The 26502-nt window shown below is 50.0% G+C and overlaps 1 protein-coding gene across 5 annotated transcripts in view; it reads left to right on the top strand.

Annotated features, from left to right (window-relative positions):
* VPS35L (VPS35 endosomal protein sorting factor like) overlaps positions 1–26502 on the top strand; it is a 61052-nt gene that overhangs the window by 13627 nt on the left and 20923 nt on the right. For 4 of the 5 annotated variants that reach the window (XM_053276832.1, XM_053276831.1, XM_053276834.1 and 1 more), the window contains exons 9-21: positions 2352–2411; positions 6908–7004; positions 8267–8314; positions 8888–8981; positions 9537–9614; positions 11558–11680; positions 17892–17938; positions 18292–18403; positions 19298–19414; positions 20975–21028; positions 21847–21927; positions 22431–22493; positions 24630–24715. In XM_053276832.1, the coding sequence (XP_053132807.1) occupies positions 2352–2411; positions 6908–7004; positions 8267–8314; positions 8888–8981; positions 9537–9614; positions 11558–11680; positions 17892–17938; positions 18292–18403; positions 19298–19414; positions 20975–21028; positions 21847–21927; positions 22431–22493; positions 24630–24715 (1060 nt within the window). The remainder of the gene's footprint in view (positions 1–2351; positions 2412–6907; positions 7005–8266; positions 8315–8887; positions 8982–9536; positions 9615–11557; positions 11681–17891; positions 17939–18291; positions 18404–19297; positions 19415–20974; positions 21029–21846; positions 21928–22430; positions 22494–24629; positions 24716–26502) is intronic. The other variant, XM_053276833.1, reaches the window with a different exon arrangement.

Below are 26502 nucleotides of genomic sequence, written 5' to 3'. Positions count from 1 at the left end.
AAGGGCTTGTGTGTCCTTTTCTGGATGCCGTCTGGAAATCAAGTGATGAAATGTTTTGCTCCAGAGACTTGCTCTGAAAGCAGAGCCTTCCCTTGCCGCGAAGAAGAGCCTCCCTTAGCCCTGGGAGGGAACCGGGGGGCCTCAAGACATCCCAGGGCGAGTGGCACTGGGGCCTGGCTGAGGCTTCTGGGCAGGCAGCCTCTCCCAGCCCCGAAAGGCCCTTTACGGCTCCAGGAGAGGTGCGGTGTGCCAGCAGTGGGCACCATTCTTGGGTGGCAGCAGTGAACTCGGCCTCGTGCAGGGAAGAGGAGGACGCAAGGTGCTGAACGAGTCTCCCACATCTCTTCTGTTATTTATTTGCTACATTTTTGTACTGCCTTTTGGCCTTGACAAAGGCGCCCAAAGCGGCTTACAAGATTCAAAGAGACAAGTAACAGAAGATTGTCTCAGGCTCTTCGCCTTTTCGGGAGCTGAGCTGAGGACAAGAGCTCCCTGGCCTGGGCGCCTCCTTCCTTGCCTTCCTCTCAGGGCGCGCTGGGCTTCCTATATCTCTAGAAACCACACCTTTCATTTTAGGTGGCCCTGTCTCACTTCCAAACCGCTAGCAAACTCAGGCGGTGAGTACAAGAAAATATGGCAACCCTCCAATTAGAGGTGGGGGGGTTGCAATAGAGAGTAGGGGGCAAAGAGGTAGGGGTTAGGGTTAGGGTGCCGGGGGCGTACCTATAATTGAGCGGACACCCCCCCCAGCTCCACCTCTCCCTATTTTCTTCTGTTTGGGACACCCCTATTCTTAATTTAATCTCCTTTCAGCAGTGTGAAATTGCCTTCCTATAGCGCTGAAGCTTGACAGACAGGAACTGTTTTCCTTCCAACAGAATATTCTAGGAAACACATTCAGTCTGTGCTTCTCTCTCCTGCTTTGTGTTTTTGTTTGTTTCTCCATCTTATGTTTCCTTTTTAAAGGTCTCTGCTTACGGAAAGTTGCTTACAGCAGTAAAATATCTTTGGTCAGTAGATAAGGGCAGCGCCAGATGTACTTACCTGGACAAAACAAATGTGACAGAGAGTAATAGGATCTCTCGGGCTTTAGTGGATTTAAGCCGTAAACAAGAACTTTGTCAGCATCTGTAGATGCCGTGAGCCTAATTTCAGGGCAGTCTTTCCGTCACGCATCCTGCGGCAGCCTTTGTTACCTGACACTGGCCAAATCCTGACATGAAAGGACAGCCTTTTGGTGCTCAGCGCCTTCTGCCCAAAGTGCACCATTTCCTAGGAACACGTATAAGGAACGTGCCTGATACAGAGTCGGGTCCTGGCTCCGTCTGGCTGTCTCCACGGACTGGCAGCATCTCTCCCAGCCCGACCTGGAGAGGCCGCTGCCAGGGAGTGAACCTGGGAGGGCCTTCTGCCTGCAGAGCAGATGCTATAACCACTGAGCTCCAGCCCCATTCCCAGTAGAGTTGCCAGCCCCCCCCCACTGGAATTCCAGGTTTCACCCCGATTTTAAGCATCTTCTCACCCAGATTGCTCAGCCCCCCCCCAGATTTGCCCTGATTTCAGCTTTCATTAAAAAAGGTGTGTGTGTGTGTGTGTGTGTGTGTGTGTGTGTGTAGCCAAGCTCTAGCCCTTGTAGAAGCGCTTGTGGGGCAAAACATGCAGTCACTCTCCCGCTCAGAATTTCCCCCCAAGCCAGTTTACATAATATGCAAATTAGGCACTCGGATTTGGAAAGTCAGAGTAGGGCCACCTGCATTCCCAGTGACTGACTTGGGATGAGTACTGGGGTGCTGATCTGGAGTGTAGGCTCGCCTCGAGAGGCATTTTGGCTGTGTGCCCCCACCCCCCCCACCCCATTCCTTAGAAAACAGGAGTTGCATCGTCTTAATAGCAACGCTAGAATTGATGTTCCGATAGTTTGGCCTGAAAGAGAGTCCTGGGCAGAGTCCCCCTTGGCTCCACTAGGTGGCAGTATAATGTCATGGGAAGAGATAAGTCTGGCAACCTAATTTGGTAGCAAGAAGATGTACGCAGTACTTAGGATAATAAGATCACTTGATTAATTTAGATTTCTGTCCTGCCCCATCCTGAAGGCTTGGGCTGGCTAACGAAGCAGCATAAGATCTTATCTACATGGGTACAACTTCCCCACTTCCCCCCAAACTAGCTCTGCCCCAGAGACTAAAGAGACAGGCCCGTGGTGATTGAGCAAAGAAGCCCCCTTTTAAAGTGGGGATTCTCTTACATCTAGTAGTGGGGGGGCCACTGGCCCTATCCAGCGCAGCATCCCTGTTATGCTGCCTCTCAGGCTTGTATGTGTCAGCACAATAACGGATGCACTTTTATTTCAGGAAAGCTGGTGTATGAAAGAATCCTTTCCATGTGTGCAGATAATCGCAGCTCCTTACCAGGTAAACTTGGGCGTGTGTGTGACCTAATCCAAAGAGACAGTGTTTTCTAAGAGGAATCTGGCCCATTTCCCAAAGAAGTTTGAAAATGCCAAGCAAGCTTCCTATAAATAAGTAAAGCAACTCAGAACATGAATTACCTGACCCCTATCAGTATTGACTGTAGGGTGGGATCCTGGCCCATGCTTGTCCGCTCCTCGGCTCCCTCAGACTAGTTGTTCCGGAGCTGCCCCTGAAGACAGGCTTTGTCTTGCTGTCCCTCTGAACGATTCATCCCGGGTGGGCTGGGCTCTGTTCTCCCCTGCCTGAAGCCGGCCCAGAACGTGGTGGGTGCGGGGAGCCCCCCCCCAAATCTCAAAATCCCGGAGAGCGAGACTGTTGCTGCAGTGAGAGATTCCAGCAGCCTCGTGTAAACGTGGGCAGAACCGTGCCTGGAGCAGCTGCAGGGGAGGCCAGCCGGCTCCTTGGGATTTGTGCTCATTCTTTCCATTCCGATCAAGTCCCAGCCTCTGATTGAGCCCCCGAGCCCCTCTGAGAGGCACCCGCGTGTGCAAGGCGGGGGTTGGGGAGGGACACGTTTTGCCTCCTGGAACCAGCCAGGAGTGCCGGTTGCCAAAGAGTCTGCTGGTTCCAATAAAGCAACTCGCCATGCTGCCAACTCCGCCATGAAACAAGAAGGGTCTCACACACTGAACATGAAGGAGCATTACCGACGGCTACCACAGTCATGGCCTACATCTCTCTGATGATCCGCAGTCTAGCATTTATTTATTTGGTTTTTTTAAGCCTTGGAATGCAGTAACCCTGCTCAAACGAGAAATGTTGCTGTCCTAAGTGTCACATCGTACTTTATGGGATCTGCAGCTTCCCTGGGGAGAATATCCAATATTTGAAACTAACAATGGATGTGGATATACGAGCATCTTTGTCCATCTTGCATCCAGATATAAAATGGGTCAGATCTTCAGATTGGAGACTGTAAAGGCAGACCCTGTTTTTTCAAGGGGTGGCCTTGATTTGCCGAGGGGCTACCCCATGAAGCTGATTGCCAGGAAACCTTGGGCTGACAAAAGGAAGCACTTTTATTTCTTTATTTATGTTTTACATTGTATATCCCGCTCTTCCTCCAAGGAGCCCAGAGCAGTGTACTACATACTGAAGTTTCTCCTCACAATAACCCTGTGAAGTAGGTTAGGCTGAAAGGAAGAGAAGTGACTGGCCCAGAGTCACCCAGCAAGTCTCATGGCTGAATGGGGATTTGAACTCGAGTCTCCCCAGTCCTAGTCCAGCACTCTAACCACTACACCGTGTAATTAATCTGTGGAATTCTCTGCCACAGGATGTGGCTGCTAGCATGGATGGCTTTAAAAGGGGCTTAGACAAATCCATGGAGGGCAGGTCTATCAATGGCTACTAGTCCTGATAGCCATAGACTACCTCCAGCCTCAGAGGCAGGAGGCCTCTCAATACCCGTTGCAGGCCTGCCTTCATCTCTTGCCTGTGAGCTTCTCAGAGGCACCTGGGGGGCCGCTGTGGGGAACAGGAGGCTGGACTAGATCGCCCTGCTGGGCCGCTGCCGCCCTCCTCTTCTTAAGAGGAAGAATGTCCATCCGCTGTGTCAGCCAGCCAGCCGGGCGGGCGTTGTTTCTCAAGGTCGTTCTCCAACCCCGCAGCCGATCACAATCCGGGCGGGATCCCTGTACCCAGTTGCCAGTGCTGTGTGGTGTGTGTCCCTTGCAGCGCCTGCTCCTGGGTTTGCTGCCCAGCTGTGGCCGTCTGTCCTGTGCCACGGCCCTGTCCTGAACCGGCTCGGCAGCCGGAGCATGCTTGAGCCCTGCGCGGCTCCGGGATGTCCAAGGGCGGGCTGTTGCCAGGCCGGAGAGAACGGTCTTTGCTCTGCCCAGGCCGGCCGTCTGTGTGGAGAGGGGAGCACGGCCGCGGAATAGCAAGCAGCCCCTTCTTCTTGGCCGGGGGGGGTTGTGCTTGTGACGGAAAGGCCTGCAGAGGGCTCCAGGAGGGGCCCCCAGCAAAGCGTTGCCGTCTCTCCCTGGTGGGCAGGTTTCCGCCTGTGGCTGAGTGCGTGGTGGGGAAACAAGCAGCGAGCCACCGAGGCAGGAGTCTCTCCTCCAGCGTGGGCCTGACGGCATGTGCCCGTTTTATTTTCCCATTTGTTTGGTTGGGGGCTGGGCACTGGCGCTCAGCCCCAGCTCCTTTTCAGCCGGCCCCAAAGCTCCAAGCGCTCTGGTTAAGAAGGAGGGCAGAACCCCCTAAGACCGAGAGGTGGACACGGTCCAGCCCCTTCAGAAACAGCACAGGGCTGCCTGGCTGCTGGGACGTTCTTCTGTGGGGACCTTTAGGCAGCTTCCCCACAAGCAGAAGGGCTTGTGGCTGTCTGGAGGGAGCATTCCTCAAGCTGAGAAATTTCTCACTCTTTTTGTTCCTGCCTGCCTGCCCCCCGCACAACAGAGTTCAATTCGCTCTGCCCACCTGCCTGTCTGCTAAGCTGCACGCTGAACAAACATGCTGTACTTTGGGAAGCTGCCTTCTACTGAGTCAGGCCCTGGGTCCATCTCGCTCAGTATTGTCTACCCAGACTGGCAGCGGCTTCTCCCAGGTTGAAGGCAGGAGTCTCTCCCAGCCTTATCTTGGAGATGCTGCCACGAAGGGAACGTGGAACCTTCTGCCTGCAATCCTGCAGATGGCTCCATCCCCTGAGGGGAATCTCTTGCAGTGCTCACATGTTGTCTCCCATTCAAATGCAAACCAGGATGGACTCTGCTTAGCAAAGGGGTTAATTCACGCTTCCTACCACAAGACCTGCTCTCCTGTCCTTTGGCTAATATGCAGACAGGGTTTTTTTTGTTTTGTTTTGCCCCCTCAGTTCCTTTTTTTCAGATTTTTTGGAACACCAACATACCCTCAGGTCCCACCTTGAGTCTCCCCCTCGCCTGAAGGTGCTCCAGTCCTCTGCCTGTAAGGATCACAGCTTTTCAGCACTCTAGGATGTAGTGGAGAGGCCTAGCACTCCCCTGCCCCACACGAACGTCTTCTTTGTCTATGAGCCCCACTGCCCATTGAGATCATCCGGAGAGGTCTGTCTGCCGTTGCCACCGGCTCTTCTGGTGGCTACTCAGGCCGCCTCCGTTGCTGCCCTTTGGAACACGCTCCCTGCTGAAATAACTTCGGAACACGCTCCCTGCTGAAATAAAAGCCTCCCCATCTCTGACAATGTTTAAAAAGTCCCTAAAGTCTCATTTTTTTCCACCCAAGCTTTTTAATGTGTGGGTGGTTTTAAATTGTTTTAAGGTTCTCATTTTTAATTTGTTCTACGTTGTAAACCGCCCGGAGACGGCGTTTTGGAGCGGTCTACAGATTTGAAAAACAAACCCGCAATGGGCCCACATCTCCCACCTGGCTTATGCTGGGTGGCCCCAGGGACTCCTTGCGGTGCCAGGTGTGTTGGGGCGATGCTGGGTCTGCAGTTTCTCAGCCCAAGGCACTTCCTGGTCCAAAACTGGGTCAGTGCAAAGCTCTGTTCGGAGAGAATAGCAAGGCAAAATGGAAGCCGGCAGGCAGGGGGCCTTCTGAGGAGGGCAGGTTATGTAACTGTTCCTCCTGCCGTGTCTTATTGCTTTTGTCCGGTATTCGTGGGCACCAGCCCAGGCCCAGACCCGGAGCAGTTAATCTCTGGGATCCTAAGGACACCGAGGAGGTAGATGCCAGAGGCCTGTTGGCCTCCCTCTTTTCTGCCGGCATCTTGCCAGAAGAGGAGAGGAACTGCGAATGTTGGAATGAGGCCCAGGAATAGCAGCTACTTCTTAGCGTACCTGCACAAAAACACGTGTTGGCAAGAACAGCTTGTGAATGGTGGTGGTGGTGGTTGCCCCTGGTACGGAGAGAGCTGCCTTCTGCTGAGTCAGACCATGGTTCCAGCTAGCTCAGTGTTATCTACACTGTCTGGCAGCAGCTCTCCAAGGCTTGAGTCAGGAGTTTCAGTTCCCAGCCCTACCTGGAGATGCTGCTGCTGCCAGGGAGTGAACCTGGGACCTCCTGCATGTAAGCCGATGCTCTACCACTGAGCTGCAGCCTCATCCCCTGAGGGGAATATCTTGCCGTGGACAATGCCCACATGTAGTCACCCATCCAAATGCAAACCAAGGGGAGCCCTGCTTAGCAAAGAGGACAATTCACAGTTGCTACCTCAGGACCTGCTCTTATTTTCCCTTCACAGTAATGGACCCCAAATCATGGACTCTGTAATCCTAATGAGGTTAAAAGTAAGTTTTAATGTAGCACAGAAGTCAACTCTTGGGTCCCCTGTTGCTCTATAATTGTCTGGACAGCCTCTGGTGGGACCCATTTCACGTGTGCTGTGGGAGGTTGCAGGCTGTAGCATTCCAGCGTGCCAGTGCCTCGTAACCATATGGATTAAACACACTAACTTCAGAAACAAAATGAAGGAGCTTCTCAGTGTAATCTCTTTTTCTTTGTTTTATCAGATAATTTTACTCCAGAAAGTGTTAATGATACTGCCAAAGAAACCTGCTTAAACTGGTTCTTCAAGATCGCTTCTATTCGAGAACTCATTCCCAGATTGTATCCTTTTTTAAAAAATGAAACTTGATGATCTTTTAATTAAAACTAGCTGTTTCTATTCTATCCTTTCTCCAAGAGTTCAGGATGGCAAAAGTCTCTTTTTCCTCTTTAACAACCACCTTGTGAGGTAGGTAAGGCTGAGAGAGAGGGTAGGGTGCAAGATCGCCAGTGAGCTTATGGGAGAGTCGAGATCTGAATCTGGGTCTCTCCCAGCACTAGGCTGACTCAGGGCTGCACAACTTTGTCCCACCAGCTGTTGTTGGACTACAACGCCCATCATCCCTCACTGCTGGCCACCGTGGCTGGAGAAGTGCTCCCTCTAGCTGGGATTCCCAGATGTTGTTGCTGACTACAACTCCCATCACCCCCCAGCTGCAGTGGCCTTTTTCAGGGGGTGCTGGGAATTGTAGTCAACAACGTCTGGGAATCCCTGTTACAGGGAACGTTGCTGAATGGGGGTGCTGGGAGTTGTAGTCCAACAGCAGCAGCTAGAAGGCTGAAGTTGTGCAGCCCTGCTCTAAGCTCTGCACGTTCTCTCCGCGGTGTGGGTGCTCTCTGGCTTATACTTGGATATTAGAGGTGGGGGGATACCCATTTTGTTGCTTTCTTTTCCTGGGGGGCGGGGAAACCTAAGCCACTTGGAGTATCAAAAAAGCCTTTACTGTGCAGAATGCCAGTAGATCTCACAACTAAGTTTTGAAAGGGAGATTAGGTTTTAGCGGGGGCTTGAGTATTTCATTTAAAGCCAAAAACAATAACCAGAGGTTTTCCTGCATATATATCGGGGGGTGATAGCAGTCACGCCACTCGGTGCCCCGGAAGAATGTCCTTCGTAGTCCAGCGCTTCAGGGCTGTTCCCGCGGCCGGCACCCGGGTGGCCTCCTAGCCAGCCTCGGGAGCCAGGCACGTCCCCGGTTCCCGGCCGTTGGCGAGCAAACAGCTCAGTCGGAGGAGTGGGGCGTGGCGGTGTGTGGGAGAGGAGCTGGGTGGGATGGAGCCGCCCTGGCCAGTTCCTGCCCCCCAGCCTTGTCACAAGGGGCGGGGGGGAACTGGCCCCACCCTGCCGCTGCCCCCTGCACGATCACTGCCCCTTCCTCCTGTCTCACACACAGTCTACAGTGGGGAATGCGCTCCGCTCCCGAAGCTGGCGAGAACGTTTGTCCAGCCCCCTGTCTGCTCGTGCAAATAGTCCCTTAGTTTCCTTCTCTGACAGTCATGCCATCTTGGACGTTTTTCCTTTGACTTCTCCCCCCGCCCTGCAGTTATGTGGAAGCAGCCATCCTGAAATGCAACAAATTTCTTTCTAAAACGTAAGGAGAATACTATTTAACAAACATGTCGGGGAATAAACATGGCACATGTGGAAATCACACCTATGAATTGCGCCCAGAAATTTCTCTCGTGCTGATTCTCCCCGTGACTCCTTTTCATGCTGATGGTGTCTCGGGATTTTCAGGAAGGGACCCGATGGAGGAAAACGTGGGCAGGGGTTGGAGTCCAACTATTTTGGTCGGCCTTGGTGGTCAGCCAAATTCTGAGGTCCCCTCCAACCCAGTTCTGACTCTTAACCGTGTATTTCTTTAATAGGAAAGAAATAGAGGAATCTTCCACTTGATCTTAGCCAAGAAGCAATACAGAGAAATCTTAAAATAACTGATGAAACATGCTTGGTCTTAAGTTAATTCTGTGCTGTGCGTGTGTTTTATGCTGTGGCCTTCAGTTGAAACTGTTGCTAAGTAATAATTGCCCTTTTTTGTGCCTTTTGTCAAGTATTTAGTGTTATCTTTGGCCAGACACAAGTACCATGGCTCGAGTACATGGCAGCCTTCTTGGTGGGTGTGATGTTAAACCTTTCAATCTACTTTCTCAAATAATCTTTCCAGGGGGATTTTGGAATGTCTTCCACGATTGACCTCCATGATCCGAGGAATTGGAGATCCTTTGGTTGCAGTCTATGCCAGAGCGTATCTCTGCAGGGTAGGCCTCTTTCTTCCTTTCTTCCTTTCTTTCTTTCTTTCTTTCTTTCTTTCTTTCTTTCTTTCTTTCTTTCTTATTTATTTATACATACATACATACATACATACATACATACATACATTTATATCCTGCTCTTCCTCCCAGGAGGAATGTGCAAAATACATTGGTAACAGAATCAGAATTTTGGACATCGTTTCTGATTCTGTTGCAGATGTATTTCAGACACTAGCTATAATACTTGAGGATTTTGTAAAAATATGGCCTAAAAATAGACGTTCTCTTGCCTATGGGTGTTTATAATGCCAACTTGAAAATTTGTTTATGGCTACAGTCCATTGAAAAATTGGTAACATGCCTGATTCGGTTATCCTTGGAATTGCCCATTTATTATGTGCTTGTCTAGTACCACCTGATTGCTCCCTCTTATCCAATGCTTGTCTTATTTTCCTTACGCTGCATGAATTATGTGCTATCCTTTGAATGGACCCTTTAAAAATGTTTTGCGATAGATGTGTGATTATACACGATGGACTATGTTTGGCTATTTCAATGTAGGTTGGGATGGAGGTGGCACCTCATCTGAAAGAGAGCCTCAACAAGAACTTTTTTGACTTCCTCCTAACCTTTAAGCAAGTAAGTGAGAGATGGTATTGACGGGGTGGTGGTGGTGATGGTTTCTCTTCTGAAGAACTGCTACTGCTCCGTCTAACCTGGCTTCCTGTTTGTTGGTGACCATGGGCTTCCATGGATCTTTCAGATCACAAAAGATGATCTGAACACACTCGGTATCTATCTATCTATCTATCTATCTATCTATCTATCTATCTATAGGAGAACTGTGGACCAGTCATCCTTTGTCATTCAGTCTTAGATGCCAGCACTGTAAAGTTTTCTACTATTGACTAAGATGGTCCACTGCATTCTTAAAATGCTCAGCAATGGATTTATCCAATATAAATTTGCTAATTGCTTCTTTGGAATTGATCAACATTAATTAACTCTTATCGCACCCTATAGGAGGTGATGAAATTGCATACACTAACATTTTAAACTTTATATCCTCACATATTCTGTAGGATTTGGAAGAATACAATATTTTCAAGAAAATTAATATCTGATCTGATAACATATTAAAACATCATTTTAATAACCCTTAATATTCATTCTTATTTACTACAAGTATGGCTATGTGAAAACTCCTTCTATCCCTTCTGAGTGATGCTTAGTATAATCTGGAACTCAGGCCAGCCAGTGAGAATATCTTGGCACGTGGCCTGTGAGAGTATCTGACAGGCAGATTGCACGGCAAAGGGGCCATTGCTGGCTGATCAGAGAGTCACACTGTGACTTGAGAAACATTCCCTTCTCAGTTGTATAGAGTCCAGGCCGTGTTGAAACCAAACTAGGGATAGACATGTTGTGTAATCAAATATTTAAACTGTTGAAATTCTTATTGTTAGTTTAACCGTTGACCATGTTAACTCTGATTTCTTAAAAACAAAACCATCTCGAGTTTGTCTTGTGGTAGCAAGCATGACTGGTCCCCTTAGCTAAGCAGGGTCCGCCCTGGTTGCATTTGAATGGGAGACTAGAAGTGTGAGCACTGGAAGATATTCCCCTCTTGGGGATGGAGCCGCTCTGGGAAGAGCATCAGTGGTTTCAAGTTCCCTCCCTGGCAGCATCTCCAAGGTAGGGCTGGGAGAGACTCCTGCCTGCAACCTTGGAGAAGCTGCTGCCAGTCTGGGTAGACAATACTGAGCTAGATAGATCAATGGTTTGACTCAGTACATGGCAGCTTCCTATGTTCCTATGTACCCCCACAACCCTCTTAGGGGGAAAGAAAATCGTTCAGCCCTCAGCTGCAAAAGAAAAGAAAAAGTTTCAGTTCACATCCACTTCACATGATGCTGCATTAGTTGTACTGCTGATTTCAGTGGAATATAATAATACGTCGTGTCCACATTAAAACCTGCTCCTTTGCACGTTAAACATGTTTTGCTCACTTGCTTCCGTTAGTTCCACCCCCTTTAACTGCCATTGCTGTGAATATTGCATCACATTTTGATAGTGCTGGCCACATCATGCAGGTTACTGCAATTTTTGGAAACTGGAGTCTGCAGGCAGTAAGCAGGAAGACAGAGGGATTGATAGAACAATTGAACTAGGCCATTTAAATGTCTCCTGTAGTTCCTAGCCGATGAGGCTCTCCTTAACAGTGAATTGTCAACCCATTTACGCTTTACAATCCTTAAGCCAACCCATGTCACTGTGGGTCTGTTCAGACTGTGCTTTGCCCCTTTAGATTTTGCCAGGGCAGCGGCGAGAGTTCAGAAGCAGTTCTTGGTCTTGCGCATTTCTATCCCAGCTCCTTTCGTTGTGGGGAGAAGCCATGGAGTGAACTTGGGATCTCCTAGATCTTGCAAGAGAGAACTTCCTTGAGACTGGGAAATGGGTGCAGGGGTGGCATATTGTTCCTTGAAATGAACTTCCTTGACCTCATTGTTCTGACTATAGTGAATTCATAATATTTTCCCCAAGACTTGGATTTTTAGTGCTGTCTTTGATCTTCTTAACAGATTCATGGGGATACGGTTCAGAATCAGCTGGTGGTTCAGTGTGTAGAGATCCCGTTATATCTAACTCTCTATTCTCCTGCAATAGATTGGATTCTACAGTGCCTCTCTTACCGGGCTGCAGAGGTAAAAGCATGTACTTTTTGATTGAGTGATTGATTGAGTGAGTGCTGTCAAGTTGGTGTTGACTCTTAGCGACCACAGAGAGAGATTCTCTCCAGGATGATCAGTCTTCAACTTGGCCTTGAAGGTGTCTCAGTGGTGCCTTCACTGCTGTCGTCATCGAATCCATCCGCCTTGCTGCTGGTCTTATCTGTCTGAAAACTCTCCTGTATTTTTTCTGAGTGGTTCAAATATCCAGTGTTCCGGATTCATCCAAGAAAATTATTAAGAAAACTAGCTGAACCCGCACAGAGCATCTAGTTTACTTCCTTTTTGGGTTTAGTTGGGATAATTCGTTTGGCTGGTCCTCCCTTTGTAGCTGTGCATTGCACCCTGTTCCCCTCTGTCTGCCCCCCCCCCCCGGCTCTCTCGCTCACTCTGTCCGCCCCACCCCACCCCGGCTCTCTTGCTTTTTTTCCTTTGTGCTCACAGTTCCCAGCATTGTAGGCAATGTTGGCCTACACAGTCCCTTTTTTGGTAGGATGGAGGGTCAGGAAGACTGTCTGGGGTTTAGTGGGGGGACTGCCAGCAGCTGGCCTACGCTGTCCCTTTGTGGTTGGTTGGTTCGTTTGCTTGCTTCTGAAGGGGTGCCTGGGAGCTGAGGGGGTTTTGTTTTTTTGGTGATGTGGGGTGTGGAAGACTGGCTGGTGGTTTTTTGCGGGGAGGGGCGGAACAACGGCACTGGGTTTTTTCTTTTTGGGCCAACGGTTTTTAGCGGCCCCTTACCTCCCAGCGACTTTGGGCTTCATTTGGTTCTCCGTTCTGTCATTTACCCACCAGCCGCCCCCTCTCTGTGGTCCGTTCCCTCTGCCTTGCCTTTCCGTTCCCCGAGTCTGCTGATTCCCACCTCCCTCCCCAGGCAATGGCTCCTCCTCTCCCCTCTGCCTTTCCTCCTTTCCTCCTTCTGTCTCCGGAGTCTGCCGATTCCGCCTGCCTCCCTAGCTTGCTGCCCGTCCCTTCCCAAGGCAATGGCTTCAGGCATCCGCACGGCTCCGGATGCCTCCGGACGTAGCCCTCAACTCAGTAGTCCGTAGGCGAATTATATAGATCGATGGATGGAATCCATTTAAGCATGTAGAAGATCAGAAAGGAATGAAAAAGCAGACACCTTTATGCAGCAGTGGATTTTGTTCCTTTTTAAAAGGCAAAAGTTTAATGATGCTGTACTCTTACTCTTTGTTTTCTCTGTGGGGATTGTATTTTTGCATTAACAATAAACTTCGATTTGCATCTGAATTGGGATAAAAAGTGAGGGGTTTTCTAACCACAGTTGCTGAGCAGACTTGTTCACAAACTGTGGCTGGAAGAAACTGGGTTCAGATGCAATGACCAGTTCAGATTCAATTTGCTGGGTTCAGATGCAATGACCAGTCACAATCTGTTCTAAACTACAAATGGAAGCAGCTTCTTACTCCCTTAGCACAATCCTGAGTGCCTGACATAGAGCCGCTGCCAGTCAGTGTAGACAGTCCTGATCTCGATGGGCCCATGGTCTGACTGAACTTGAGGGCAGCTTCCTGGTTCCTGTGCTTCACCGCGGTTCAGGGGTGGTTTCGGGCTGCATGTGAACCTGGCCTCTGTATGCAGGTTCTGTGAGCACTATTCTTAACAGGCCTAATTCTAGTGCTATAAATACGTTTTGCAAACGTTATCGGGCTTGTTTTGTGCGCAAAGTTATTTACTGTCCAGTCAACCATAAATGCACAGGAAATGCGTTTTTTAAGATGGCCACTAAGATTGTGGGAATCAATACGTGTAAAATTGAAACTGGACTTGGAGACATTTGGAGTGATTTTTGTAAGTATGGTTATAAGCTAATAGGTTTTAAGGAGTATTTTTCATTCCAAAGCAGTTGGACACAGAATGCAAGTTTGCACATGAGTGCCAGTTAAGTGCCAACCTCTTAATAGCATAAACGCTATAAATGTTAATGGAAAAGTCTGCAGCTTCAGAGCTCTAATGTGCTTTTTAAAAAGTGGCAGCTTATATGTCTGGAGGTTGTCAGCTTGAAGCCAACGTGTCCACTGCAGAAGGGGAGGGAAGAAGGTGAAGACCCTCCTTCTCGGCTCCTGATTGGCTGGCTGGGTGCTGAAGCTCGGCACACTCCTCCCCTCAGCATGACTGACAGGCTTCAGGAAAGTGGCACTGAGGCAGACTCCCATTGAAATGAGTGGGCCAGTGACTGGAGCAGCCTCTCTCCCTAACTGTTTTTATGTATTTGTGTGGACAGGCGACTCTAGTCATCACTGACTTAAATCCACTAGGTTACTCATAAGGAGTCTTAATGAAATTAATGGGCCAAGTTTTCTTGTGTCATTAACTTCAATGGGGGGAGTCCTTCTCCGTGCTAAATTTCCGAAGCCTGTTCGTCACGCTGAGGGCAGGAGTGTGCGGCGTTTCAGCAGGCAGCCAGCCAATCAGGAGCCGAGGAGGAGGGTCTCACCTGCTTCCCTGTCCCCTGCCCTTGTGCAGCAGCTTCCAGCCGGCAGTCTTCAGACAGGGAATCAATAGCCCAGCGGCAGACAGGGAGGCAGAGGGCTCTGAGTTACCCTGGGGAGCCTTCCGGTACCTCTAGGGCCGTGGTTCCCAAACTGGGAGTCCCCAGATGTTGCTGAACTACAACTCCCATCAACCCCAGCTACAAGTTATTGTAGTTGAGCAACATCTGGAGGCTCCCAGTTTGGGAACCACTGCCATGGGGGACCAGTACCCCCTCTTGGGAACCCTGATCTAGCCCAATTTCTTAACAAGCATATCATGGGGAACTTGCAAGGTATGCTACGTCCCGGGCATAGCCATGACCTATTAAACTCGTCACTCTGTCCAAAAGGGAGATGAGATGAGTCCGCCATGACCTGTTCTTGACAACCCAGCCTCCCAATCGCTCAGCCTGTTTCCTGACACAAATGCAGGGTCCTTGTTCTGCTGCTTCAGAGGCTCACGGTGCTGCCATTGATGCTACTTTCTCACTTTGGTCATGCAAATGACACTTCCTTTTATTTTTAAACTTGATCAGCATAGCGTTCTAACATCCCCTGAACTGTCTGAAGCAGGAACTTAATTTATAATGAGACACTACCATATGCCAACATGATTTAAAAAGAAAAAGAGAGAGAGAAAGACAGCAAGCCTGTAGAGGGCAGCCAAGTGGAAATATGAATTCTCCCCCCTGCCCCCAATCCTGGCCTCTGTGTTGAAAAGATGTGTTGGAAACGATCTGAAGCGGTGTCATAAATCAGCTCTTCCTCCCATTGCAAAGGAATACTGTTAGTGCTGCTGGGAAACCATCCTTTGTTAAGTTGATGGCCGAGAGGGATGGATTGTTGCCTGGATGGGAGCGAATGGTGGAGATCTCCACTCCTACGGGCAGGCTGGAGGTACAGATCGCATAGAGTGCCCTGATTATTGGCAAGGGTTTTTTGAAAGCCTCCTTCCTGGAGGGACGAAGGCTTATGTCTCATAAGGACCATCTGGATCGGTCTGTGTGTCGCCCTCTCGTTACTTTTGTGTTTGAAGTCCAGCACCAGACAGAGTCACTGCACATGAGAAGGAGGGACTCCTAGGGGAACGTGGCCGGGGGCAGGGGCGTAGCGAGACCCCCGGGGACACAGGCCATTCTCTTTGTAGGGGCCCCCTCATCATACGCGTGAGGCGTGTGCGTGGCCCAAGCCATGCCCCCCCCCGTGCCTGACGTCAGGTGCAAGGAGCGGGGCGACAAGCATCTCCCCCCCTCCCGCCGGCAGCTGGGGCTGGCCTGGCCTCTCCAGCCAGCCTGCGTGCCCCTCCCTCGATCGCCAGCCAACCTGAGCACCTGTGCAGTTTGACTCTGGGCGTTATATGCCCATGTATTGCCCACAGGCGTTCGGCTGGCAATAGAGGGAGGGGCACGCAGGCTGGCTGGAGAGGCCTGGCCCAGCCCCAGCACCCACCACCGCTGCACGGGGGGCAAAGATAAGAAGCGGCAGTGGTGCGGGGGGGCAGTCTGCTTGGGGGCCCCTTGGGCCCAGGGACAGTGGTCCTTGCCTTGTCCAGTGGATGCTACGCCCATAACCGGGGGCATCGTTTTGCCTGTCTGCCATCTTGTTTCAAGGAGGCGGTCACAGCAAATATGGGCAATACCCCTTTGTGACTGATGTGGTGACCGCTGAATACAAACCAAATCCACAGCGTTTGGGAGGGCCTCTTCGGTCAGAGTCACCATGTTGAAAGAAGTGGGGAATAGCCGTCCAGTGAGCCAGGCCATCTCAAGGGAGGGATGCTCAGGATGGTCTCTGGCAACATCTGTCCCCCTGGAAATGGGGCGGGGTGGGGGGGAGGTGGTAGCCTTGTTGTACTTACAGCTTTCTCTGTGTGATCATCCTTTCTTCATCCACACCCTGCAAATGATCAGGGTGAAATGGCAGTCATTTTTGCACAGAGCCAAGCGTCAGGGTGGCAGTGAACCACCGGTTGTGCTCTCTCCAGGGAGTCATCTTTGGAGGACATTCCTGCCAGTCCTTTCCCATTCCTCTGACAACACTGATGGAATTCTGTATTGATTTTTGTGTTCCCATCCCAAATGCCTTTAAAACACTGTTGTGAATTGGGCCTCTGCAGGCCCGATGTTCAGGACAATAAAGGCATGAGAAGGCACTGCAAGCTGAAAGTCTTGTGATGCTGTTGCCTCTTGTCCATCTCTAGGGATGGGAACCCAGTCAAGGGTCACAGAGAGCACTCCCCTGCCCACCCCCATGGTACTGACCCCCCCCCCCCCGCTAGCTCCAGGACTAGACTGCTTAGAGCTCCTTGTTTTCTCCTGCACAACCCGCCCCCCCCCGGTGCCATCTGTGTGTTCCCACCTTCTGCCCAAGTGATACAGACTGGCCAAGACACACTCAGTGTCCACAGGTATTATCTCAGTGCTGCATCACCCAACTTTTGATTTCCAGTCTTCTTTTGCAGTGAGTCAGTAATTTTTCTCTTTCCTGCCGGAGGCCATTGACCTTGCCATTTCTCAGAAAGCTCATATTTTTGCAGACACGAAAAGATCAGGAGAGCTGTCTAAAAAACAGTGTCTCATTTTGGACTCAGAGGTCACAGTCCAGGTTTAAGAGACTTCCTTCACCACACCATTTGCCTTGTTTTGGTGGAGGAGGATCATTAAAAGAGTGGACTCGTTGCATCTTTGGGCTAGGAGAGCGCAGGAGACGACTGGCCACAATCCAGAGAACTGCACATGGTGTGTCCAGTGGGGATTTTATTGTTTTCTTGACTGAAGCAAATGTTTTGATAGAGGGAGGAAAATGCGCCTCTATTCACTCGATCCACACCGTGCATAATTATTTATACACCTCTATGAGGTCATGAGCCAGCTGTGGGGGAAGAATGCTCCTTGTGGCTTTTGACAAGGTCAGCACCCCTAAAGATGGAGCAGGGGATAGCATTGCCAGACCTTCCACTGTCAGTATCTTCTCATGCTTACCCTAATGGTTTGGGGGTAGGGGTGAATTTTCCTCCCTCTCCCACAACGCTAGAACCAGAGGTCACCCCATGAAACTGAAGGTTGGGAAATTTAGGACCGACAAGAGGAAGTCCTTTTTCACACAGCGCATCATTAATCTGTGGAATTCTCTGCCGCGGGATGTGGTGATGGCCACCAGCTTGGATGGCTTCGAAAGGGACTTAGACAAATTCATGGAGGACAGGTCTGTCAGTGGCTACTAGTCTGGTGGCTGTGGGCCACCTCCAGCCTCAGAGGCAAGATGCCTCTGAATCCCAGCTGCAGGGGAGCCACAGCAGCAGCAGAGAGGGCGTGCCCTCACTTCTTGCCCGTGGGCTTCTCAGAGGCATCTGGTGGGCCATTGTGGGAAACAGGATGCTGGACTAGATGGGCCTCCTTGGGCCTGATCCAGCAGCAAGGCTGTTCTTATGTTCTTATCTTATGTTCTTATGAAGAGGGGGGGGATAGCACAGAGAAAGCTGTCGGCGCAACCATCTCTAGAGGGCCAGACATGGCCAAAAAATCACAATGAACATTCATCCCCCTGAGATGGTTCTGGTGGCCATTGCAAACCGCCCCACCACCACCACCACACCCACCTGCTTTTCTAAACAAACACCTTGGTAAGGAACATTTCTGTTGGGAGGCTGGTTGTTTTTTCATTCTCATGAAGTTGCCTTTTTTTTATTTTTTAAGGTTCTGCTTACTGAGATGATGGAAAGGTGCAGGAAGTTGGGCAACAAGTAAGTTTGATACATCCAGAATTCTGTTTCTGTGGGCGGAAGGGCCTCTGATGTCTTTAGGAGAGGCCCTCGGCAGGGGGAGGACCCTACCAGCTCCGCAGGGGGATGGCCAGCCTCCGTCCACAGAGACCTCTTTGTGGAAATGCAGACCGCCTGGTCTGTGTGGGGTGCCTGGATCCTTGCAGGGTGTGGTGAACCTTTCCCTCAGGCACATCTCACACTCAGGGCAGTCTCAGGGCTTAGGTTGTGGCCAAGCCACCATCTTCGGCTGCTCTCCTCCAACAAGGCTTTCCTGGGCAAGCTGGTCCTGGTTCTTGGGTCCCTCGTGCTTATCGGGCTCATGTTCTTTCCAGCGCCTTGCTCTTGAATTCAGTCATGTCTGCCTTCCGAGCGGAGTTCATTGCTACGAGGTCGATGGATTTTATTGGCATGATTAAAGAGTGCGACGATTCTGGCTTCCCCAAGGTGAGCTTCCTGCTGCTTTTTGTGCCACCGTCCTCCCTGCTTCGACATAGCCCTACGTTTGAGGGGTCAAAACGGGAAAGAGAGCTGGCCTTGTGGTTGTGCTCAGGGAGTGTTCCCTTTGCTAAGCAGGGCCTACCCTGGTTTGCATTTGGATGGGTAGCTACAGGTGAATGGTGTAAGAGATTCCCCTTGGATGGGACCAGAGCTCCGTGGCAGAGCATCTGCAGCAGGCTTGCGTGCAGAAGGTCCCAGGTGAAATCCCTGGTGGCAGCATCTCCAGGTAGCGCTGGGAGAGGAGATTCCTGCCTGGAAACTCAGAGGGCTGTTGCCAATCAATACTGAGCAGTCTTCATGATCTCTCTGGTTATTGCCTGCTATCGCTCTTTGTCCGGTGTTTGGTTCACAAAAGAGAAATATGGTATGAAAGTCATACTTGTTATATGCAAATCGTGATTTTCTTGTCCCTCTCTTTTTGAACGACTCTGTTATCCTCCCCCCCCCGCCCCCCACCAGCTTTTGCAAGCAGCTGACTCTGTTTTGGAAGCTAAACCATAGCGGACATCTGTCCTGTATTTACTGGGGCTGTAATGTTTAGCCAATTAGCTAACATTACTTGACGCGACCACTCTTTAAAAGATGCATCCAATTAACCAAGCAGTTTAAAAATACGCACATGTATATATTCATTTTTATTTATTACATCAATGCCCCCCCCGTCCCCCCACCCCACTTTCGTTATGAGACTCGAAGTGGCTTCCGTGGGGTTTCCGGGCCGTCTCCTGCCCACAGTGGCCAAGGTAGGCCTGTTCATCTGCAGCAAAGTAGTCGTAATGGCCGCCACGTGGCCATTGTTCTCAGGGTGCTCACAAAACAACTTGGCTCTTTCCCCCACAGCATCTTCTCTTTCGCTCTCTGGGGCGGAACTTGGCTTTCGCTGACCCTCCAGAAGCCGATCGACTTCAGATCTTGAATGAAGCCTGGAAGGTCATCACAAAGTTAAAGAACCCGCAGGTGAGCAATTGCTAGGCTTTGAGCTTGGTGACATGGCATGGAGCACGATCTGGCTTGAATTGCCGCCTACTGTGTCAAGAGGGAAGGATCCAGACTCACTGCTGAAACAAATGAGACAAGTTAGTAGCTCCTATCAGTATCTTCTCTTCTGCCATGAATAGCTTCATATGGATCCTGCCCAACTTCCCAGAGCAGGAATTCCAGCTTGGGAACCCCCTTCTGCCGCAACACCATCGAGATTTTTAGTGTTGGGAGGGTCTCTCTCTAATGTTATGAGACAGGCCATTCCAGTCTCTGGCTTCTATCCAGACTAAGTTACTCATGAGTACTCCCATTGCAATTAATGGGACAGGTAAGCTGGCTGCATTCATGTCACCAAGATTGATTATGAGTAACTTAATCTGGATGTAAGCAACTGACTGTAACATTTAAGTAAGTGTGTGTGTGTGTGTGTGTGTATGCATTAGGGGTGTGCAGAATGGGTTCACATTGAACCACAAGCAAAGGGGTTGGGGGGGACCCTTTGAAAGTGTTCTAAGGGCGGCGAGAGGGTGCCTTGCTGGCTTTGTCACCGTCAGCATGGCGGTGGCTCCACTCAGCCCTGCTGGTGCTGCCCCCAGCAGTGGGGGCCCACAGCAGCAGCCTGGTTCTGGCCCCTGTGGATGTGTGTGGGTCACACAAATGGCTTCCGTGGAAGCTGGAGCTGGGCAGCTGCTGCCGTGGTGGTGGGGAGTGCTTAGAGGAGCTTAGAGGAGCTGCTGTCGACAGAACCAGCAAGGAGCCCTCTCACCACCACCACCACCACCACCTCCCCGCCCTCAGGACACTTTTAAAGGATTCCTCCACCCCTTTGTAAACCGGATTCCCCTTAATAAGCATAGCCCTCAAACTGGGTTGAACCGTTTCGACCCGGTTCTGCTTGTGGACCGACAGTTTGGTTCGAACTCAATTCAAATGGACCCCCCTGAACTGGTTCTGTGCAAACCCCCAACGTATATGCAGATGTACATAAAAACACATATTGAAGTATTACAGTTAGGGAGAAAGGGCACTCCGGCCACTGACTCACATCCAAGGTAAGCTACTCCTAAGCAGTCTTCCTGAAAGTCATGGGAGAAGTTTACTTGCCCTTTTAATTTCAGTGGGAGGACTCAGGGCTAATATCCTGGAGCCCGTCAGTCAGGCTGAGGGAGGAGCACACTGGGCTTCAGCACGTAACCAGCCAATCGGGAGCAGAGGAGGAGGGGCTTCCGCTCTTCCCCTCCCCTCTTGCCGAGGACACAAAGCGTCAGCTTCAAGCCGGCGATCCTCCAGTGGGAAACAAATCGTGTGACTGCAGCCCATAGAGGCAGGAGGGCTCCCCCCCGCCCCCCACGGGGAGTCCTTCCCTGGCCTGCTGTTTGGGAGCTTCTGTCCCAGAGCCTTGTCCCAGAGCATATGCATTCTTCCAATGCATCAAATATTTTGATGGACGCTGCAGCTCGGGGATCTGATTTTGGTGGTGGATTCTTACAAACTGCGGTGCTACTTTAAACATCAAGTCAACTCATTTATTTTCAGAATTATATCCACTGTGCAGAAATCTGGGTGGAATATACCTGCAGACATTTCACGGTATGTGAGGATGTGAGAATCTAGTTTATTGTAAGCTTCTTTCCCCTCCACCTTAATTTTATTTTCTCCTCCCCTCACTTTGGATATGGAAAGTGGTTTACAGTCAATGAAATTATATAGTGGTTAATAAAAATAATAGCAGTGCCGGGCATGGTGGGCTTGCTTTGTGGGAGAGCATTGTAGATGCCGCTGCATATTCTGCAAATCCTGTTTTTGGGTGGTGGTTAAAAGGACAGTGAGAAGTGCTGCTCTGACCACTTCTCCCTCCCTCTCATTTCTTTTTCCTTTTAAAGTGGTCTTCTAAGGGCAGTGACAGAGAAATACTCCTCATCTTTAGCCTTAGAGAGGGAGGCTGACAAAAATATCAGAATGGGGACAAAACAGAGAATGGTTCAAACAAAAAACCGTTAATTGGGGGCAACTCATCCTCCTAGGGTTCTATAGCCGGCCTTTTGGTGGCATATAATATTCAGAAATGTTGAGACTATATCTGAGCTCTCCCCCCCCCCCCCCGTTAGAGCTAACGGAATCGCGTTGATCTCTGTGCAAGTAAGTTCAATATTGAGCAAGCAGGAAGATGTGGTTTTGATTATGAATTTCATGATTAAAGCTTGTTAGTGTGAACTCTTTGACCTTTAATAGTAATTATTATTTGGATTCTTAAAGGTCAACACTTCTAATTTTAGCTGTGCAGGAATAAGGGTTCTCAGCCACTTGCCTGTGAGCACCCAAAACTCTACTGGTTTTGTATGGTTTTGATAAGCTGAATTCATGACCATTTGGATAACTTCGTGACTTTTAAAATTTTCATTCCACAGAAGCGTGAGGTCAATACGGTTTTGGCAGACGTCATCAAGCACATGACTCCGGATCGTGCGTTTGAAGAGGCTTACCCCCAGGTACAAGATGTGCACACGCAGCAGTGAAAAAGATCCCAACCTTTTTTTGTCCAGTGGATGATGAACGGCTTTTAAAACAAACCATAACTGAGCAAATAATTCAGGGCTGCAAAATTTTGGCCCTCCAGTGTTTTTGGACAACTGCAACTCCCATCAACCCTGACTCATGTGGCGGGAGATGATGGGAGCTGTAGTCCCACTACAGCTGGAGGGCTGGAATTTTGCAGCCCTGAAACAGTCTGTAAGCACTAAGCAGCCCTGTAAGGTAGCTGGGATGAGCTACACTGATCCCAGGGGAAAGAGGGCTCCAAAGCGGGAGGAAACCGGTTGATCGTTCTCAAATGTTTTATGGAAGTATCGTCAAGAAGAGGGGAAGCAAGTGAATATATTTCCCAGCAAGGAGAGGTTTTGTTTACAGTGAATTTAAAGGAAAGTGTTGGAGGCTGATATAAGGAAAAGCTTCTTAACCTTCTATTTCTTTTTCTCTCCACTCCTGTTCTTAGCTGCAATCAATAATTCAGAAGGTTATCAACTATTTCCATGATTTCTCTGTTCTCTTTTCATTGGTAAGTTTCTAGTTGGTTTCAAGGGTGTTAAGTTTCTACCATCCTGGGGGGTGGGGGGGCTCTGTAGCTCAGTCTGGGAGCATCCGCTTGCCCTGCAGAAAGAAGGGCCTCCCAGGTTCCGTCCCTGGCAGCAGCAGCGGCATCTCCGGGGAGGGCTGGGGAAGGAGACTCCTGCCTGAACCCTTGGAGAGCTACTGCCAGTCAGAGTGGACAATCCTGAGCTAGATGGACCGAGGGTCTGACTCTGTATATGGCAGCTTCCTATGTACCCAAGATCAACAGACCACATTCAGATCCCAGATTACCAGTCTCAAGTAAATATCCATTTCTCTCTTCAAGAGGGGAAAAAACTAGTGTGAATGACACTGCAGACAGACCTGCCTTTAATGGGAGGTATAGCGACAGGATCGGCCGTCAACAGTCAAGGATCCAGCAGTCAAGAAAGACCCTGCAGACTAGCACTTGATAGGGTTGCAATGAAGGCCTTGGAAAGGATATTTTGATGCTGTGTCGTGTCTATAGCTAATCGTTCGGACAGTGGTTTTCCCCGTGACACTCTATGGATGCGAAAGCTGGACTTTGCAGAAGCAAGATAGGAAAAGCATTGACGCTTGTGAACTTTGGTGCTGGAGAAGACTTTTGAGGATGCCATGGACAGCCAGGAAAACAAACAAATGGATCATAGAACAAATCAATCCAGAATTTTCACTCGAGGCACAAATGACCAGGCTCAAACTATCCTACTTCGGACACATGATGCAAAGACCCAGCTCCCTTGAGAAGTCTATAATGCTGCGGAAAATTGAAGGAAAGAGAAGAAGAGGACGACCAGCAGCCAGGTGGATGGACTCGATCACGACAGCCATGAATGCACCGCTGAGAGACCTTCAAGGCCAAGTGGAAGACAGATCATCATCCTGGAGAGAATCTCTCTATGTGGTCGCTCAGAGTTGACACCGACTCGACAGCACTTAATCAATCAATCAATAGCGATGGTTCACATCTGCTGAAGGCTGCAACCCTAAGGAGAAGCTTAGCCACAGCTGGAGATGAGGCTTTAGCTCCATGGTAGAGCATCTGTTTGCATGGAGAAGGTTCACTCCCTGGCAGCGTCTCCAGGCAGGTCTGGGAAAGGCTCCTGCCTGAAACCTTGGAGAAGCTGCTGCCAGTCAGCACAGACAATTCTGAGCTGGATGAGCCAGTGGTCTGATTCACTCTCCCAGCTCCCTAGGTTCCTAACTTGCAACTTCTCGTGGAGAGATTGCAGAAGAACAGGGTACTCTGAGGATTGTTGGAAAGTCCTAGTGGAACTGGGGATAAGCTTAGAAATTGACTTTATCTTGGAATTACATCCTCCCTGCAAGCTTGCAAACTGCTGTCATGCCCCCCCTGCTGTGTAGTTTTGGAGAGGATTCAGCTCACCTGGCATAGCCCTGCTCATGGCAAAGGCCATCTCGGGAAGCCTTGCCAGAAGCAAAGCAAGTTCTCTTCTTCTATCCTGCTCCTCAGCTCTCTCAGGCCCTCAGAGTGCCTTGTCCAACTGGAAGATGCAACTGCAGCTTCCTAAGACAGCCCCCGGTGGGGTGAGGCCCCCAAGGTCCCATCTCGTCTTTCCTTGCAGAGGCATCGCTGGAGCCCAGGCAACTGCCTCCGACTTCCCAGTCAGGCCCTGGTCCCTCTAGCTCCGCATGGTCCAGCGGTTCAGGCAGCTGTCCTTTCCCAGCCCTGCTTGGAGATGCTGCTGCCGCCGCCGCCACCAGGGATCGAACCCGGGACCCTCCTGCCTCCAGAGCAGAGGCGCTGCCACTGAGCTCTGGCCTCGTCCCCCAAGAGGGCACCACGAATGGGTCTCCCGTCCAGGCCCTGACCGCGCCCAGGCCGGCTTCGTTTCAGCCAGGTGCCCTGACCCCTTGCTCTGGGGCCCCCCCCCGCCCCGGATCCCCCAGCGCTCAGCTGAGGCCAGTCCTCCTCTCAGGAGCCGGCAGCATGCCAGGGAGGTGGGAGGGGCCCAGCCAGTGGGGGGCCCCCTCTCTCAGGGGCCTGGGGACACCCTCCTTCCATGATAGCGGCACCCCTGAGCGGCAGGAGCGAGAGGCTCCAGCCCCAGGATGCTGATGTGTGCCTTTGACTTCTCAGGAGAAATTCTTACCGTTCCTGGATATGTTCCAGAAAGAGAGTGTGAGAGTGGAAGTCTGCAAGTGCATAATGGAAGCTTTTATTAAGTAAGTATAAAGTAGTCTGATTAAGTGCACTCTAGAGAATCTAGACCATCTATTGAAGGGTTGTTAAGGACGGCAGATGGAACCGGCCTGTCTGCTGCCCGTTTGGCAGGCTTCTGCCGGCTGAGAGAGGCCTAGGCCAAAAGGAGCATTTCAGGGCAGTACGAGGCCCATCGATCGGATGCCTGCATCAGTCACTTCTTATGGAGGGTAATGTATCTAGAGTAGCCGGTTTCTGCATAAATAGGCCTGGACCCACACATGCCGATCTGCTTGGACATCCCAGTTATTCACACATTGTGCCACACACACGCACAGCAACACGCTCCCTGTCTGTACCCTGAATCTGAGGGGGAATGGATTTGGGTCCATTTTTGGAAAGGAGCACCTGTTAAAGCCCCGTTGAGATGTTACGTTCAACACTTTGTACAATCTGTGTACATGGGTGCAGTTCCTCAAGTGCTAGGACACTCCCCCCTCCCCTGCCGGCAATATGCATTTGGGGGACCTGTACCCAGGTTCACTTTTTAAAAGAATGGGTGTAGTCTCATCGTGTGTGTGTGTCTGTGTGCCTACAGATGTCGGAACAAAGCTTATGGTTCTGTTTTGCAGTCAAATATGCTAGGTACAGTTCAGCAGGGAACCTTTTGAACTAACAGATGTGAAAAGGCAGCTTAAAATGTCAAATATGCCATATAAGACCTTATTTTTTTTTAAATATAGTGTCTGATTATAAATCTAAAGTATAGAGAATGTCTGCAATGCATAAAATAGGTTGCTAATGGAATCAGCAGTGATGTTGAAAACCTTAGACTGTGTTGGCATTCTACCGTCAACATTTTAGAATTTAGTTCTTTTTCTTCTTTTTGTGATTGACTGTACTGCTGTGTTTATTCTGGTCTAAGACCATAATAAAGGCAATCTAATCTTATCTTACTGATGCATTTTGCACTTTTCATCTATAATATTTAAGAGTTTTGTAAAAAAATAAGGCCTTATAGGAGATGTCCTCTTGCTTTTGGGTATCTATAAAATCTTCTTGGAAATTTCTTGTGGCTACAGAGTCCTTGGAAAAAGTGGTAACATGCCTGATTCCTTTACCTTTGGTATTGCCCAGAAACCACCAGTTTTAGGCATATGTCTCCATTTGTGAAGGCCCAGTGTTCTGGTAGATGTTCATGCACTATTGTCTAGGATCGGTAAAGGATGGAGGTTGGTTCTGTCTGCAGTAGCTTGAACTGGCTGAAGTCACAAGTGGCTGTCCTGCCATATGACAAAAACATACATAATACATCTGTAATGGAATTGGACTTTTGGGACACTTTCTGTTTCCATTGCCGACATCTTTTGCATGTTTCAGATGCTATAATAATTATGGGTTTTATTAAAAACATGACCTTGTAGTAGGGGATCTTCTCCTGCCTGGGGATGTGTCTATACTGTCCATCTCAAAACTCGCTCATGCCTACAGTCACTGAGAAAAGTGGTCACCTGGCTGATTCTGTTACCCTTGGGGTTGCACTCAGTCAAGTTGCAGGTTCACGACGACTCCCTCGCAGCCTGCCCTGCAAGTTGCAGAGCTGAGTGCGTGAGCCACGGCCCTCCTTTTTTGTTCACAGACCTTTGCGCTGCAGTAAATCCAGGGTGGAGCTTCTAATGCCCTCTAAGCAAAGAGCACTTCCAGCGAATGCTTATTGTCTATGACAAGCCTCTTACGCAGCAGGGGAGCATAATTGGGGTGAGATGGAAAGCCCCATTAATTACCAAGCTAAATGCTGCCACCGCCTCTC

The sequence above is a fragment of the Hemicordylus capensis genome, chromosome 13 (assembly GCF_027244095.1).
Source record: "Hemicordylus capensis ecotype Gifberg chromosome 13, rHemCap1.1.pri, whole genome shotgun sequence".
Taxonomy (NCBI): Eukaryota; Metazoa; Chordata; class Lepidosauria; order Squamata; family Cordylidae; genus Hemicordylus; species Hemicordylus capensis.
The sequence above is the reverse complement of the archived record's forward strand: the minus strand, read 5'-3'. Positions and strand labels throughout refer to the sequence as shown.